Source organism: Toxorhynchites rutilus, chromosome 3 (assembly GCF_029784135.1).
Source record: "Toxorhynchites rutilus septentrionalis strain SRP chromosome 3, ASM2978413v1, whole genome shotgun sequence".
Taxonomy (NCBI): Eukaryota; Metazoa; Arthropoda; class Insecta; order Diptera; family Culicidae; genus Toxorhynchites; species Toxorhynchites rutilus.
In genome coordinates, this window is record NC_073746.1 from 121,225,373 (window position 1) to 121,242,313 (window position 16,941).

Consider the following 16,941-nt stretch of genomic DNA (forward strand, 5'->3'; position numbering starts at 1 on the left):
AGCTCTGCGCAGCGGCGATATCGTACCCAATGAGGAACATTCGAGTTACGATTATTGCTAGTTGAAAAAACACAAATGATTGCTAAGCCAACGGCAGTCCTACGTCAACCTTGCGGTTATATCATAGGTATAACCCATCCATAGTTTTTTCTTACGGGTCCCGATTAATTCCCGATTTCCGATTAAAATAATAAAATTTGAAAAATATCATTTTTTAGAGGTTCGTGCGATAGAGAGATGCCTGCAGATTATATCCATATACCATTCTGTATCATATTTCGGACAAAATCATATTTCGGACACTTTGTTCTAATATCTTGAAATGCTTGATGCACTGATGATATAACTATAAAATTAATATCACAATCACTTCTTTAGAGTAATTCCTTGGTTTCACTATCACTTCATTAGAGAATTGCTTTTGAATTATCACATAGGCGGAAAAAAACCATCCAAAATCCAAAATCCACTCATCATCGTTTGTGTTTGACGTTTGCTTAGCGTGAGCACGTAGAATTTACCCCTTCAACAATATTTAAATTTCTCTCGTGTTTCATCAGTTCTCATCATCGTTATCAGGTTACTGTGATTGCTTTGTAAGTGTTTCGCAGTTGATTATAAAATATAATCAAGTGTAATGAAATTTTCGTTCAAAAAATCACAAAATAAAGTGTCCGAAATTTGATTATTTTATAAATGGTGTCCGAAGTTTGATTTTTACTCGCTTGATTTGAGAAGCATTTTATTCGATGATTTTTTTGTGTTTTCAATCATTTGAGGTACCAAAGTAGAAAGCTTAAAAGCATATTGAACTAATTTTTCATATATATCAACCAAATAATACCTGTGCATAAAGTTGAGATCTGTTTTCTGCATCATATGCCTTAAACGTCCGAAATATGATTCAGAACAATAAATTCTACACTGATCAGATCAGTAGAACTTGAGATATCGTGTACGCCAGTTTGAAAAAACTAGTTTCGAGAAAAACGCGCTTAAAGTTCATTGTTATGGCCGTACCAGGTAAGATACCGCATCACTAAAATGGCACAAACTCGGTAAATAATAGGATTAAGTTAAAGAAAGATTAAGTTTAGCGTTAATAATCTGCGATGACGAATGTACAATGTATGTACGTCTGGTGGTAATATCCATTTAGGGAGGCAAATTCATCTGTATCAAATTTTTAGAGTACATATTCGATAAGGAAAAGTTAATTGTCATTCATAATTTTTTATTTTAAAAATGTGTTTATTCCACCCGAAAATCTATGAAAATCTATGTTCCCTTCCCAAATGGAACATACGAAGCTCAATGCCGTGAACCCGAATACACAATCTAGCCATGTGTCGTTTTTGTCAATGCATCCTTCATTCTTTATACACTATCAGCTGGGCTTACGTTGCAATATTTTTCTTGCAATTCGAACGCGTTCCCATGGCAACCCAGCACTTGCGAGCAAAATTGTCAAATGTTGAAAGTAACACTTCTTCTTCTTCTTCTTCTTCTTCAATGTCACTAACGTTCCTAGAGGAACTTCGCCGTCTCAACGTAGTATTACTTGCGTCATTTTTATTAGTACTTAGTTGAGATTTCTATGCCAAATAACACGCCTTGAATGCATTCTGAGTGGCAAGCTCTAGAATACGCGTGATCACAGTGCAAGTCGGAGGAAATTTCTTTGACGAAAAATTCCCCCGACCAGAACGGGAATTGAACCCGAACCCCCGGCATGTTAGTTATGACGCTAACCACTCGGCCACGGGAGCACAACACAGTAACACTGAAACAGTGAAATCGCGGAGAACGGCTTTCTTACTTGCTGCTTGACACAGTTAATCCCCGTATTGAATGAGACACTGTGAAAGCACAGATTGCTTGTACCAACCGACCAATTAGAACACGGGATTTCCATTTAGATAATGCTTGACATTTTGCAATTTTTCGATAGTTAGTTTTGAAAAATTTATAATTTTCGTCTTTGAAATAAATTGTTAGGGGAGTGCCTAAATTAATTCATGCAAATTTCTAAATATAAACGCTCAAAATCGAACATTATCTATAAAATCTGGTGTCCATTCGTGCTTACGCAAAATTGAGTCATGCAGTTACTTTTTGAGAGCTGTGTTCAGAGGAAAATCTAGATTTCTTGAGTGTTTCTATAGAGATATGTTACTGAATATTTCCAGCAATCATGGACCGTACGCGCACCAATTTTACTGTACACAATAACTCGCATCGTCTGAGACATCGCACAGTGCGTGACGACGCTCAGTGCGTTTTATGGGCCGGTAGAATCATTGGTTCGTTCTTCTTCAAAAATGATAACGGACAGAGCGTAACGGTGAATGATGACCAGGGTCATGATCACCAATTTTTGTAAACCATAATTAAGTTCCCTTATTGTGGAGGAGCCTTGATGCCACAGTTGACTTATTGAAAGAAACGTTCGGCAAACGAATAAAGTGCGATTCACATACAACATCCACGTCACGTTCACGTCACGTCGCGCCACGTTACGTCAATTATTCTTCCATGCAATTCTTATGGAAGCATTCACATACACCAGCAACGGCAGGTCGAAGTTTCTGTTGCCAGTGTATGTGAATGCTTTCATAAGAATTGCATGGGAGAATAATTCACGCAACGTGACGTGACGGAACGTGAACGTGTCGTGGATGTTGTATGTGAATCGCACTTAATTTCGCGCAACGGACCCATAGGACTATTTTTCTGAGGTACAGTCTCTGGTTTACGCCCGCAACCACAGATGATTGACATCTTAACACAGAAACTTTGTTTCGTTATTATTGAATAAAGGACTTCATTGCGCCAAATTGTCTTCGTTAATTGGATTACCCGATTCGACTTTCTCATGGAAAAAGATGATCATATTCTTTTCACCCTTCTGAACCTTATTTGGTCGAGTCTGCCCACTCAAAAAAAAATTTATGCGAAAACAAACTTCTATTCAAAACAACCAACGAGTCACAACATACTTCTTTTACTGCGGCTGTCAACGGATTCAAATGTACCGGCTGGATCAGACAAAATGGGCATACATAGCGCTGCACCCGATTCACCGGAGCATAACAGAAAAAAAGCTCTAACCCTAACGAGAGCACCACCAAGAGAGAGCCTTTCTATCACCCAACTCAATGCCGTCGAAAACAATATGCTACGTACACACAGCTTTCGATGCGGACCACAACTCTTCACCGGGTTAGTAGCGAACCGCCATCCGCGGAGTTTGGATCGATGTCTGTGGATGATCTGGACACTTCTGTCTGTTTTGTTCGTATGTTGGCGCAAATTTAGTTCCGGAACAGATCGCGTGTGCGCATTAATAGCGGTGTGTAGCTGGGAGTTAGTGGTACTTATCGAAGATCTACTGTTAGCAGACGATAAGCAGGATCTGCGCCATGAACTGATAGTGCAGTGGTAAAAGCCTACCGCCACAATGGTAGAGTGGATAAAGTGAGAAACATATTCCTCGTTGCTCTCGAAGCATATCGAATCGAACGGTTGGATCGGTGATCGTGAAGTGGCTAGGTGTTATCTTAGCAACGAACATACAATAGTGTTATAAAGGAGCAGAATAGTGATGGCTTTAATAAGTGAAAGGCCGAGAGTGCAGTCAATAATTATAAAATCACCGTGAAATTGGCCACAAACAAAATGTGCAATTTTAACACACGCCCCAATGATCATGCGGAAGCCGCGTAGTTGCTTTTGATTAATGCAGAGGTTTTCTCATTTTCGGACTGTAAAACAAAAACTTTTGGATAGTTTCAGCTCACTTACGAATAAAGACGAAACTTAAGTTTATGATGAAGTTGTTGAAATATGTGACATCTTTGTGAGATTGTGGTAAAATTTACATTCAAGCAACGTTTTAAAGACATTCAGATGATCTGAATTTTCGTTTTTCACAGTTTGTTTACCCTTTTTATCCTTTGATATAACTGGAATTATGGAATCGCATATGGTGTCCCAAAACGTGTTATCAGCCAACTCCATCTGCTCAATCACTCATGTTGATCTCTCGTTGTATTTCTATGCTCCACGCTGTCAGGTTATCAGGTATCTGACACGACTTGCGGTTTATGGCCTTCTCTATATTACGTCTTGCTGCTGGGATTTGCAAATATTTTTGTATGAATACTTTTGTTCGAGCTCTGCTGCCTGTTTTTCGATAGCTTCTTCCGAACGATTTGATCACCGGAGGTTTTGGTTCAATGGAAATGTTTTTCGTTCTTCAAAATAATCGAAAACCGTTTTCGGTTACGTTAACGCTCATCTTGAACTGTTTGCGTAGTATTCTTGGCTAGATTGAATACTTGAACTTTTACTATCGGTCTGAATATCATCGTTTCTAAGATTTGTTTGAAATGGTATGCCGTAGATATCAGAGTTTATAAAGAAAGGAACGATCAATATTTGATCGAAGAAAAATGGGTGTAGTCTTGTTCAATTTTTACTTAAGCAATCAGTTTCTTTTTCGTTTAGTAGTTCAAATCAATATAATACAAATAAAAAATATTCATTAAAGCCATTGTGTTTTGTACAATGGTTTCGTCGACTTTATTCGATACAGAACGTCAGTATATTTTCCTTTTCCACCGTTTTTTGTGTCTTCTTCAAGTTCCGCTTGACGATGACTCAATATATCCTTACGGGGTGAAGCTGATGTTGGAATGATTGTGATCTTCAACCACGTTATTCTCGGCATACCATTTCATCGGCTTCATTCTATAATTGCAGGATGTCAAACCCTGCCAAAACAAAACGGGTGTGTGTCGTGTTTGTTGAGGAAAGGCAGCAGACTAATGGTGATGCAATTAGTCTTTTTCCAGTCGCATGGGCAGATAGCCGCATTGGCTCTCTGTATTTTTCTAGAAACTTGTGCATGATCCTGAGGATGTTTGCCACCCTTCCATTCCCGTCGCCGCGTAAAACTCCTGTCCCGGAAGCGCTTGAAGTTTTGTCAACTTTGCGTGCGTTTGTTCGTCAGTTCCCTAAAATGCGTCCAAGAAAGAGGAGCAGAGCTTGAAAATTTTGTCCACACAATATGAAAATCCAAGCTTCTCGCACGCAAAGTTGACAGAATCAAATTCAAAATAGTAAAATTATTCTGCATCCATACACCTACAAAATAAGAGGTGTTCAGGTTTTTGTATTGCACGCTCAAAAGAAACATGTCAAATTTACCTTGACCAAATTTCGACCGTTCCACCCTTTACCTTTTACATTTTTTCCCCCGATGATTCCAGTCAATTGAAACCCTTTCATATCACCGCAGCAGAGTGCCGTTTCATCCTTGCTTCATAACAGCTCCAAACGTTTACTCTCAATCGTCGATGCATAGATGATTGTGATTGACTGTTGCTTATGATTTTAGAGTCAGCACTTCCTAACTGTTGGAGAATGGATGATCAGTTTGGAGCGGAACAATATAACTTAGGGGAAGTGGGGGCATAGTGGTCACCCTAAGGAATATGCCCATTTCTAGCGTCCACATACCGCTTCAATTCCCGTTTTTCGTAGAATATTATAGTTAAACTCATTGTTGCTCATGATACCAAACGGATTTTACTATAAAAATTCAAAATAGTACGGTTTTCATCATTAGAAAAAAAGTTGAAAAATCGACCTTTTTGTTTGCTTGGAGGTAAAGTGGTCACTCGCAAATATCAAGCTAAATGGGATAGAGTTATGCGATTTTTTCGTCCAAAATTGAAAAAAAACATATTTGATATAGTAGATACATGTATGAAATAAGCCTGGTCTATTCACCTAAAGTCTCAATTGAAATTTTCTAATGTATACAAAAACTTAGTAAGTAACACATAACGTTCCACATAATGGGGCTTGGTTTAGTTGGAGTGGCATATTTTTCCAGGGTCAAAGCCACAAAAGGAACCTCTTCATGAGCAGAATGTGATGAGGTATATCAGCTTTAGTAAACAGAACATTGTAAGTTATTATTCACCTATGACCACTTTGCCCCCAAACATCAAAATAATTTCTATGCTAATTAATCGCTGAGAATAAAAAAATAATCTGTTCACCTCTCGTAGAGCATGTGAACATCCAAACTGATGATTTGTCCAACATATCAGGTTGAATAAACTAAATTTTACGAGAAATTCCTTAGAAAACATGCGCACAGAACTACGGCCGAATGGGTATCTGGAGAGCAATTTCTGTTTTTATTTATATTTTGACATGCGACAGCTCTACTGAAGTACAGGGTGACTCAAAAGGCATTAAATTCTTCAAACATAAGGTGACTATCGATTCGGAATCTATAGTCAATAGCTATACGACCAAACATACAGGTGACCACTTTGCCACGCATGACCAATTTGCCCCCACTACCCCTATCCGAATTGACTGGCTGTAGAATCACACAGGGGTTTGGCTTGCGGCGTAATGTTTCGCTTCTTCTTAGGCTTCCATTGTATTGAGCAAAACCGTTGTAGGTGACAGCACAACTAGGATAGAGAAGAATATCAAATAAAAGCTCGCTATCTTGTGGGTATGTTGGCTTCGTTGTCTTATTTTTCATATTCCCCTTGGGTAGAATGATAGTTACGAAGAAGTATTGATATATTCAAATTGTTATTATTATTATTTATTATATTATAGAGGCTTTGAACTTTCACATTCACCTCAGTCGAATTGTTACTCTAGTTATTATAGTTGCCCTTTCTGGCCCGTACAATTCGTGGAACACAAATTGGGCCAATCAAAACGTGAGAATATAACGTTTAGGCAATGCTTCAAGTTTCACAAATATTCAATTGTTAATCTCAAAAAAAAAATCACATCCCTGTTAGACGGATTCCTAATCAACATTAAGTACAGGTTCGTATCAGTACAATTTAATGTTTCGTAAATTAGATTAACTTGAATTGATTTTTAGATTAACTAGAGTTGATTTCGGTAAAATCAAAATAATTAGATGGTCAGGGGGATTTTTCTTCATAGAAAAATTTTTCCAACTTACACTAGTACACTCGCTTTCTCGAACGTGTCACTAAGAATACAGGGAAGGCGTATTACTTGGTAAATATATCCCAATCCAAGTGCTTATCAAACAACGCAAGTAATACTACGTTGGGACGGCTCGGTTTCTATAGGACGATAGAGCTATCGAAAAAGAACTGCATGACATTGTCCAACCAGCAAAACTTTGGTGGGAAGCCCAGTATTGAAATAAAAACTCTTTGGTTTGGATATTTGGAACGTCTCGTCAAAAAGTCTTGAAAAATCCTGAAAAATCGGGAAGGCGGGCATCACTGGACAAGAATTTTGTTACTCATTGAGATCGAACTTCATTAGTATGGAGTTCAAAGAAACACACTTGTTCATTAATGTGATGTTATATTTCGTATTGGAGTTCACATTGCAGGGTTATTATGGCTCATAACGAGAATTTCTCAACAGAACGCGAACTGGATTAAGCCGTTAAGTCCTTTGCAAAGCCAATTTTGCATTACGAAGTATTGTTTCAAGAAAATTACGACAGCCAAACGGACTTCTTTGTCTGGAGCATTTCAGAGATCAGGACCTACGCTGAATAAAGGGTGTCCCACATCAAATTGCATCACGGAAGAAAACGCTGTAGAAAATTACCCATTGGGAATTTTCTCTTGAAAATTTGAGTAAAAATAGTTTAGTGTATATTGTTCACACTGTACTTTTAACGCTGTTGGTTTTTCGAAAATTGGAAAAAAATGGCATCACCCGGAAAGCAACGTCGCGAATTGATTTTGCGCAAATACCTGGAAAATCATTAACTCTCTCATCGGCTCATCGGAAAACAACTCGTAATCGTGCAGTCAACGGTGAGTCATGTGATTAAACGTTACTGCGAAACTCTGAGCATCAAACGGAAGAAGAAACGCGGTCAAAATGGATGTTCTATTAGCGATCAGGGTAACAAGCGTGTTGCGGAAGCGTTGAGGCGGAATCCCAGAAAGCCAAGGACCGGGATAAACTTCATACGTACAAAGTTCAGAAAGCTTCAAATCGTGACGAACGGCAAAATACGGTGGGAAAGTCACGGGCTCGGAAACTGTACACCCAGATGCTGACGAAGCCGCATTGTCTCATCATGGATGAAGGAACTTACGTGAAGGCAAATTTCCGGCAGCATCCGGGCCTACTGTTCTTCACCACCCAGCACAAGTTTGATGTTCTGGAGGAAGTAAGGAAGCAGAAACTTTCAAAGTTTGTCAGGAAATACATGATTTGGCAGGCGATCTACTCATATGCCAAACGGAGTACGCCGTTCGTGAGTATCGGGATTGTAAACGGGAAAATCTACCGTAAGGCGTGTCTACAGAAGCATCTGCTTCCTCTGTTTAAGCAACACGAGGGCCCTACGGTTTTCTGGCCGAATATAGCTTCGTGTCACTATTCAAAGGATGTCCTGAAGTGGTACGAAGCCCACGTGGTCAATTTCGTACCCAAGGACATGAGGAAAGTTTGAAAAGGATCGATCAATTAAATAATTTTCTACAGCGCGTTTTTGCGTGATGCAATTTAATGTGGGACACCCTTTAGATGGGCGTATGAAGTATGTTGGAGTGCGCTACAATAGATCAAACTAATGGTCGCAGCAGTTCAAGACTCCTACAGAAAAAGAAATTCTGTCGAATAAAAATGCGTGTAAATCGATTGTTTTTGTTTGCTAAAAACCCTTTCTTCTCGAAGTTCAATTAGTATAAAACACAGAAAAAAAATGTTCAACTACGCTTCTGGTTGACTGAATCCAGTTTTTCGGCCTTGTTCATGTTCCGTTTTACGATGGCACAATTTTTCTCGTTTGTTCCGAGCTCTGGCGTGTTCGGAGGGTTTGTGTCCATGAGTACCATTTAAACGATATTATATTACACGATCTCTTCATGTCTGCGGTATCCCGATTTCTTCATCTTTGACACCCTTCATCAATTTCTACTTGAAAATTGCCCAACATTTTTCGATTGGGCGGAATTGGGGACCATTGTGGAGGATTGAGTTCAATGTATCACGGTATCACCGAAGCACCTCTTGACTGCAGTGGCAGCTTGCCAAATCTGGCCAAGACTTCACCTGAACGCAGCTGCAAATCCTGTGCCAAATCAAAATCTTCCTGCACATTTATCAGCGATAACGAACTTAAATTCGCTGGTGACATCTTCTCTGGCAGTGACCTTATAAAATTTCAGACCTGGGCGCTGTCCAATATCGATCTTCACGTACGTTTCGTCATCCATCAGCATACATCCTTCGTGCTTCGTCAGAACCATGTTGTACAACTTTCGAACGCCACTAGATTTTGCTCCAGCGTCCTGTTTGGTTGCTTGCAGGCACAGAAATTACGAGAACCTTCTCGCATACGGATTCTCCGGGTGGTACTTTGGTTAGAGTTGTGTGTTTTAGCGATGTCGTAGTCCGAAAGTCTTCAGTCTTGCCTCAACTGTTCTCAATATCTTCAACCTCAGCTTCCGATCATAAATTCCACTTCGACGCGCAACGCGGACAGCACATCATACACGGTCGACATAGTCACATTCAGCGATTTCTCGATTTTATTACCTGACCACGCCAAGTTTTTAATGTGGGTGTCCATAATCAATATTCTTCTCTCGGGTTCCATCCTGCACAACTTTTTCGAAATAAAACGGATCAACGTAAAATTTTAACCGTCGAAAGATGCATATTTTTTTAATACAATATGCTGTCAAAAGATTCCAGATACACGACCGCTGCTATAAAATGAGCAGTGATTCTAACTGAATCAGACTGCTCGTTTGATGCGCGAGCATTTTGAGGCTTTTGGAGGCCATTTTGATAACTGAATGGAAAAGTCGAAATCAGAATAGAGACATCATGCCAGTAGCTTTAAAAAACCGTGTTCGGTACACATTTTGAAAAAAAACTTTTTTTGTGCGGTAGATAGGGACCGCATAAAAAAGTTTTTCTCAAGAAAATAACTCAAATCCACGCCGTTCACCGTTCAATTTCCTTTTGTTTCTCTGCTTTGCGATGGGACTCTGCCTTTTTGGATGCGCGTGGCTGTTTTGTGCTTTTAGTTGCATGTCGAAACGTGTGGCTGTTAGGAATCATGTCATGCAAACACTTAGAACAACTTAGAGCATTTGATTGGAGGAAGGGAATGATTTCAGAAGTGGATAATTGAGACGCAAATATGCTTTTTTCGCACTGAAATGCATATAAACCATCGAAAAAATCTAAATGGACGTTAACTTCGTCAAATATGCTTCTTTTCATATAACGCACAAAAAAAAACGCATAAGAACAAAAAACCGCACAAAAAAAATCACACAAAAAAATTCGCACAAAAAAAACCGCACAAAAACAGGTTTTCCCGTACTTTCAAATTTAGAGTTTTTTTGGGTTATTAAATGCACGATTGAAAGAAATACCTTCACCAAAAGTTTTTCTAACATAAAGTCTTCAAACAACTAGTTTTTAATTATGGAGCATCTTTTCAAAATTCATTTGCAGCTAGGATTCGTCGCAACTCAATGGATTTCTCTGTCTAGATCATTTTAGAGGCCATGTAGTAAAGTTGTTTAGATACAGGAGATAGAAAAAGATTGAATCTAGGAAAATTTTGTCGTAACTGTTTTTCACCTAATAAGAATTTTCTGTACGCCTCTACATTAAGTTCGGAGCATAGAATTGATTACCAGTTTAGTGCCATAGCCGGAATCAAAATCCATCTAGATATATTGAACCCGTCAGAACGTCATTTTTCGTTTATTTCACGCCATCCTCAAAAGTTTCTTACTACAGTGTATCAAGAAAAATTATCAAAAAAAAAAATTTAATCAAAAATGTAAGTACTAAAAAAAATATTGAAATTTTGATTTTTTTTTATTTAGAGACTCAGCACTACTCTAATTCATATTTAAATGTGTTCCTACGGCTTTTCTAGATACACTCATACCTTGCTATACGGCCGCTCTTTATACGGCATTTCGTTATAACGGCCCTCTTCAATTAGAGCATGTTTTCGATTTACGGTCTAAAATGTTCCGCTATAACGGCAAAAAAACTATTTTCGACGTCGATGTACAACTGATTCTTTATGCGGCTTTTCGCTTTGCGGCCAAGTTGCTTGGAACGTATCTAGGCCGTAAAGCGAGGTATGGGTGTATGTGTGATGTTTTTAAGATTTTTTTCAGTGTTGCACGGTACAAAAAATATTTTTTTATATTTCTAAAGGGATCTGGCAGGGTAAGGGAGTAAAATGTGCCCTTAAACCAAATCATCAGCTGTATGGAAAATATTGTATAGAGTCCTAAATAAAACATTTTGGCAGTAGTACCATATAGTTGAGTCATTATATGGTACACCATATGATGTATGGTGAAAAATGCACCTTCTGGTTTTTTTCACGCCATTCTCAATAGCTTTGAGACAAAAATATGGAAAAAAATACTGAATGTACAACTTACTAAGGTGTATCGATAAATATCTTCAAACTGTTTTTTCATCCAAAAAATTCAATATATCTTGAAAATAATTCTTTTTTTTTGAAAAAAATCTAACTTTGAGACCCGCTTCTGTTCTAATTTTTATTTAAATGCGTTCGTATGTGTCTTTTTTTCTACATGTGGTGTAATGTTTTCCTGAATGTTTAAGAGCATTGCGAGACACAAACATAATTTTCTTCATTGTTGTTTTTACACATACGAATGCATTTAAATAAAAATTAGAGCAAAAGTGGTTCTCAAAGTAATATTTCTTTCAAAATTTCGAAATGCCTGAAAATATATATAATTTTTTTGTACCGCGAAAAACACTCTAAAAATTAAAAAAAATTAAATTGAATTTAAAATTAAATAAAAATTAATTTAATTTTTTTTAATATTTGATTTTTTGATGAAGAAATTGTTTGAAAATATTGATCGATACACCTTAGTAAGATGTACTTTCAGTATTTTTTTTTCCATATTTTTGTCTCAAAGCTATTGAAAATGGCGTGAAAAAAACCAGAAAGTGAATTTTTCACCATAGATCCTATGGTGTACCATATAAGGACTCAAATATATGGTACTACTGCAAAATTGTTTTATTTAGTACTCTATACAATATTTTCCATACAGCTGGTGATTTGGTTTGAGGCCTCTTTTTACTCCCTTACCCAGCCAGACCCTTTGGAAATATAAAAAATATTTTTTGTACCGCGCAACACTGAAAAAAATCTGAAAAAAATCAAACATATCTAGAAAAGTCGTAGAAAAACATTTAAATATGAATTAGAGTAGTACTGAATCTCTAAATTCCAAAAAACAAAATTTTCAAAATTTCAATATTTTTTTAGTACTTCAATTTCTGATAATTTTTTTTTTCATAATTTTCCTTGATACACCCTAGTAAGATGCACATTCAGTATTTTTTTAAAATTTTTATCTCGAAGCTTTTGAGGATGGCGTGAAATAAACGAAAAAGTACGATTTACACTATAGATCCTACGTCAAACCACATAGGGGTTCAAATAAACCGCCAAAATTTCTTATTTAATACTAGCTGACCCGGTAAACTTCGTCCCGCCCATAATTTGTTTTTTGTTATCAATACCTTCAAACATTCACGTTTTCTTACTATGTGTCTAACCATCATAAAAACATTTATTGCACCCTAAAACCTCAATATGCCCAATTTGGTTTCATTTGCTTGGTCAATTCTCGAGTAATGCAGAAATTTGAGTTTCATTTGTATGGCAGCCCCCTCCTTAGAGAGGGGGTGAAGAGACAAACCATCATAGAAACATTTATTGCATCCTCAAACCTCAATATGCCTAATTTGGTTTCATTTGATTGATTAATTCTCGAGTAATGCAGAAATTTGTGTTTCATTTGTATGACATTTGTCTAACCACCATAGAAACATTTATTGCATCCTAAAAGCCCTCAATATGCCTAATTTGGTTTCATTTAATTGATTAATTCCCGAGTAATGTAGACATTTGTGTTTAGTTTGTATGGCTTCCCCCCTTAGAGAGGAGGGAGGGGTCTCAAACTATCACGAAAACATTCCCCGGCCCCAAAAACCTAAACACCAATTTTCAAGTTGATCGGTTCAGTAGTTTCAGACAGACAGACAGAAATCCATATATATAGAATCCAGACATATATATATATATATATATATATATATATATATATATATATATATATATATATATATATATATATATATATATATATATATATATATATAGATAGAAGATAGGTGGTGATTTGGTTTGGGGGCACTTTTTACTCCCTTACCCGGCCAGGCCCTTTAGAGTTTGGCTAATTTGTTATTATTCTAAAATCAAGAATATCTTTGTTATATTATGTTACATTTGTGTTATCGAAAAGCCATGAATCTTTCTATCGTTCTCTAGTGCTGGTATTTTCTCTGCCTTTAAATGTTAGATAATAATCTGTTTCCTCGAGTACAGGGTTATCTCATTCGTTGTTTTGTAAAGTTAATACACACAATATCAATATCAAAGATCAATCAATGGAGGATCTTAGGATTGATCTCACAATCGTTCACTTAATAAGAAAACCCGCAACTATTTATATACACTTTCCGACATGATATTCAGCCTCGAGATCCCCTGAAAAACAGGGAAAATAGAGATTTTCGGATACTTGTTATGCTTTTGTTATGCTGGGTTGTTGTGCGGGTCGTGATAGTTTGTCAAATTCATATAGATCCATAGTGAAAAAAGGCAAACTTGAAACTGAAGAAATCACAAGTTGGATGGAATTCATCTTAACAAACCAATCAGTGATAAATACCACATCCAAACCGTCGATTTATATTTGAACCCCTTTTATTGTGGAATCGTTACGTTTTATTAGAGCATACATATGCGATACCGTCATAAAAGTTTTGTCCCCAACCAAGGTTTGGGATAAAATGGAACACACTTCCGTACGTGCCCAGAAAATCGGAAATTGAACGATCTGTTGCAGTCAAACGTTTGACTAAAACTGTGAGAGCAAATCATCGATGGTGTGGGATGAACAAAGTTGAGAAGAAAACTAGAAACTAGAAGTGCATCAATATCAAAACACCCACGGTTAGTGAACGTTGCTGCACGGCGCATCGCGTGCGGAGAAAAATCAAACCGCAGAGGTGAACAGACGCGTGCCGGAGGTTGACTGTAAAAGTTGTCCGTCGTCGCGGGTTGCTGCTTACAGCATGAACGGGATCAAGATCAAGTCTGCTTCTGCTCTCTTCACGAAGTGTTAATTAAATGAAAGGGAAAATTGTGTACATGATCATACGCTTGTGATAGAAAAAGTTGAGCTCCTGTGAAGAACAAAATGTTGATTTTTGAATCTTGATGTAGTTTTTTTTCAAAATATCATTCGATAGTTCACTCCAGTACAACGTGATCAAATATGTGAATAGTGGGAGAGTGTCAAATAAGAAGGAAACCATCTATAATTAGTAATTAGTAATTACTCGGCCGATCAAACCAAACAGTGTCAGATTGGAGCCAAATGAAACGATTAAACCGTGAGAGGCTGGTTTCACGACGAAAAAAGAAAACCGAGGAAAACTAATCGATCAACAAATTTATTCGACAACTCCCAAGATACAGAGAGAGAGAGGAGATAGAAAAACCTGTTGAGCCGACCGCAGCGAAGAAACGCAAACTGACCAATTGAGAGGAAGGAAAGCGACGAAAAAATATGATAGCCGGAATGAATCTATTAATACTATTCGCTGCGCCCGCGCTGTTGACTTTCACTGGAAGCGGTACGTATTTACAGCTGAATGCACTTTGAATATATTTGCAAATTCTGAACGCTTATTAAGAGATATTAATAATTGAACAGTGATACACGGAAGTTATTGAATGATTGTTTTTTGGTTGCTTCCGTAAAAATTTAAAACCAAGATCATTTTCTACATATTATAGTTTTCTTTTGAACAAAAAATCGTTTCAATTAAACACAAACACAAAAACAACAATTTTTCGGAAAGTAATAAAAATATTTAAAAAATTTGATTTTTCAGAATTTAAGAAAACCTCTAATTCCTGTGTGTCCCAACCTTTGTTGTACGGTAGCATTCGTAGCATAAGAATTGTGTGTTGGGCACGGTTGTATCATATGACATCAGATAAGCTATCTAATGTTATGTTTTTTAATATTTCTCTTGTATTGTGAACTTTAAGTTACCGCGACAGCACTGCGTATCAAACCTATTTTGAACTTGTTTTTGTTTCTCATTTGTGAAGCCCTTTTGGGAACAGGTTTAATTGTCATTCTTTCATTTTAGTTGGCTTTCTAAACCAGTTCCCAATTTAAGAAGATAATTTTCACCTTTGTACTTCTTGATTCATTCGGTATGACGCACACCCAAAACAGTATCAGATTCTTCAGGTCGATTCTGGACCACTTTTCTGTCTGACTAATTCGGATCAACTGACTGATTGATTGATTCGGGCAAACATCAACACAGAGAAGTGGGGAAAGGGCGGTAAAGGCGGACATCTTAACACGTTGAGTAACGCGTCGGTCCCTGGGGACTGACACTATATTTTCTGTCTTTTTTGCGCCGATCTCACCGGACCGACAGTAGACTTTCCGTTCGCCTAGTGTCAGCATTGGGAACGACAACAACAAAGTTACAACAAGATATTTCGAGAAGTCCACTTTCAATTCGCTGGGACCGACGCGGGCCAGACGAAAAGTTTATTGTCAATCCCCTAGTTCGGTCGGGGCTCAACGTGTTAAGCAAAATTTGATTTTTTCGTGAATTTCGCAAAAAATATATAGCTATCTCACCACGAATTGATAGTCTAAATTTGTTTTCATAATAAAAATTGTTTTTGAGGCAGAATTTTTGCAAAATAAATGTGTCCGGCATCTTTGAGAAAAATATGACAGAATCGAGAAAGATGGACACTTGAAGGGAAAGATGTACACTAAATGAAAACTTATATTTTGAAATTCAAGTTGATGTACTCAATAATTATTTGTAAAAAATTAAGAATTACAACTTAAAAACCACTAACTTTGAAGTTTTTCACTTCTAAGATGTTACTTAAATTCACTTATTTGGAAGTTTAACAACTACATTCTATATTAAATTTTCTTATCTTTCAAGTGGAAGCGAGGCAATTGTCCTACGTAGCGTAATTTTTGAATTTTTTTTTTTTTTCTTAAATATAATTCCTTTTATCAGCTTTTACCCCTCTATTTTTTTTCTTATCAATAGCACTTTATTTAAGACTGAGACGAACCAGCCCAGGAGGCTGAAAGTCTCAAAAATAAAGAAAAAAAAACTTTATTTAAGATAGATTACAACAAATTATACGCTTCCAGTGAGAACAAATCTCTTTAAAGGAAGCACACTATCCTATTTCATAGTTAATTCAAAAACTAATTCATAACACAAATTCAACTGTTTCCAATATTTATGTTTAAAATGACAAACTATGAGACTATGGTCGGTCAAAAAGATGATAATGAGGGAGGATGACTTGGCGTATCGGTTGACAGCTACGGATGTGCGGTTTTCATAAGCAGGAAGTGATTGCAGTTGAGATGTTTCCTGGCAAAAATGGGAGTTCCGCTTGGCCTTCGCGCCAGGAAGCAGTACAACCGACAGATGTCCACGGCGTATAGAGGACGGGATTGTATCACGAAGATGCATCAGCAGATGACCTAGTTGCAGGTTGGGCGGTGTCAGCGGCACAGAAGAGGCATGGTCAAGGATGGAAGTCTTCAATCTGTTTTCCGCTTGGTGTCGGGATGCTGCTCCAGGGACCGTTAAGTTTCCCGCTTGATCGCTGCGTCAGGATACTACATCACATATTGTTGTTCACGGGAAGAATTACTCGAGTAGAACAAAAGCATTTCACATCGAGAAAACGATGTCGAATGCCTTAAAATACAACCATTG

The 16,941-nt window shown here is 37.4% G+C and overlaps 1 protein-coding gene and 1 pseudogene across 4 annotated transcripts in view; both read left to right on the top strand.

Moving 5' to 3' along the window:
• LOC129780988 (U4 spliceosomal RNA) lies at nt 1-77 on the top strand (annotated as a pseudogene).
• Nucleotides 78-3,220: 3,143 nt separating this feature from the next.
• The window catches only part of LOC129776625 (chitin deacetylase 1), a 33,062-nt gene continuing 19,341 nt past the window's right edge, over nt 3,221-16,941 (top strand). The window contains exons 1-2 of one of the 4 annotated variants that reach the window (XM_055782368.1): nt 3,221-3,373; nt 14,401-14,787. In XM_055782368.1, the coding sequence (XP_055638343.1) occupies nt 14,721-14,787 (67 nt within the window). In that variant the 5' untranslated portion in view covers nt 3,221-3,373; nt 14,401-14,720. Of the gene's footprint in view, nt 3,478-13,880; nt 14,788-16,941 lie in introns of all 4 variants that reach the window. The other 3 variants (XM_055782370.1, XM_055782367.1, XM_055782369.1) reach the window with 3 other exon arrangements.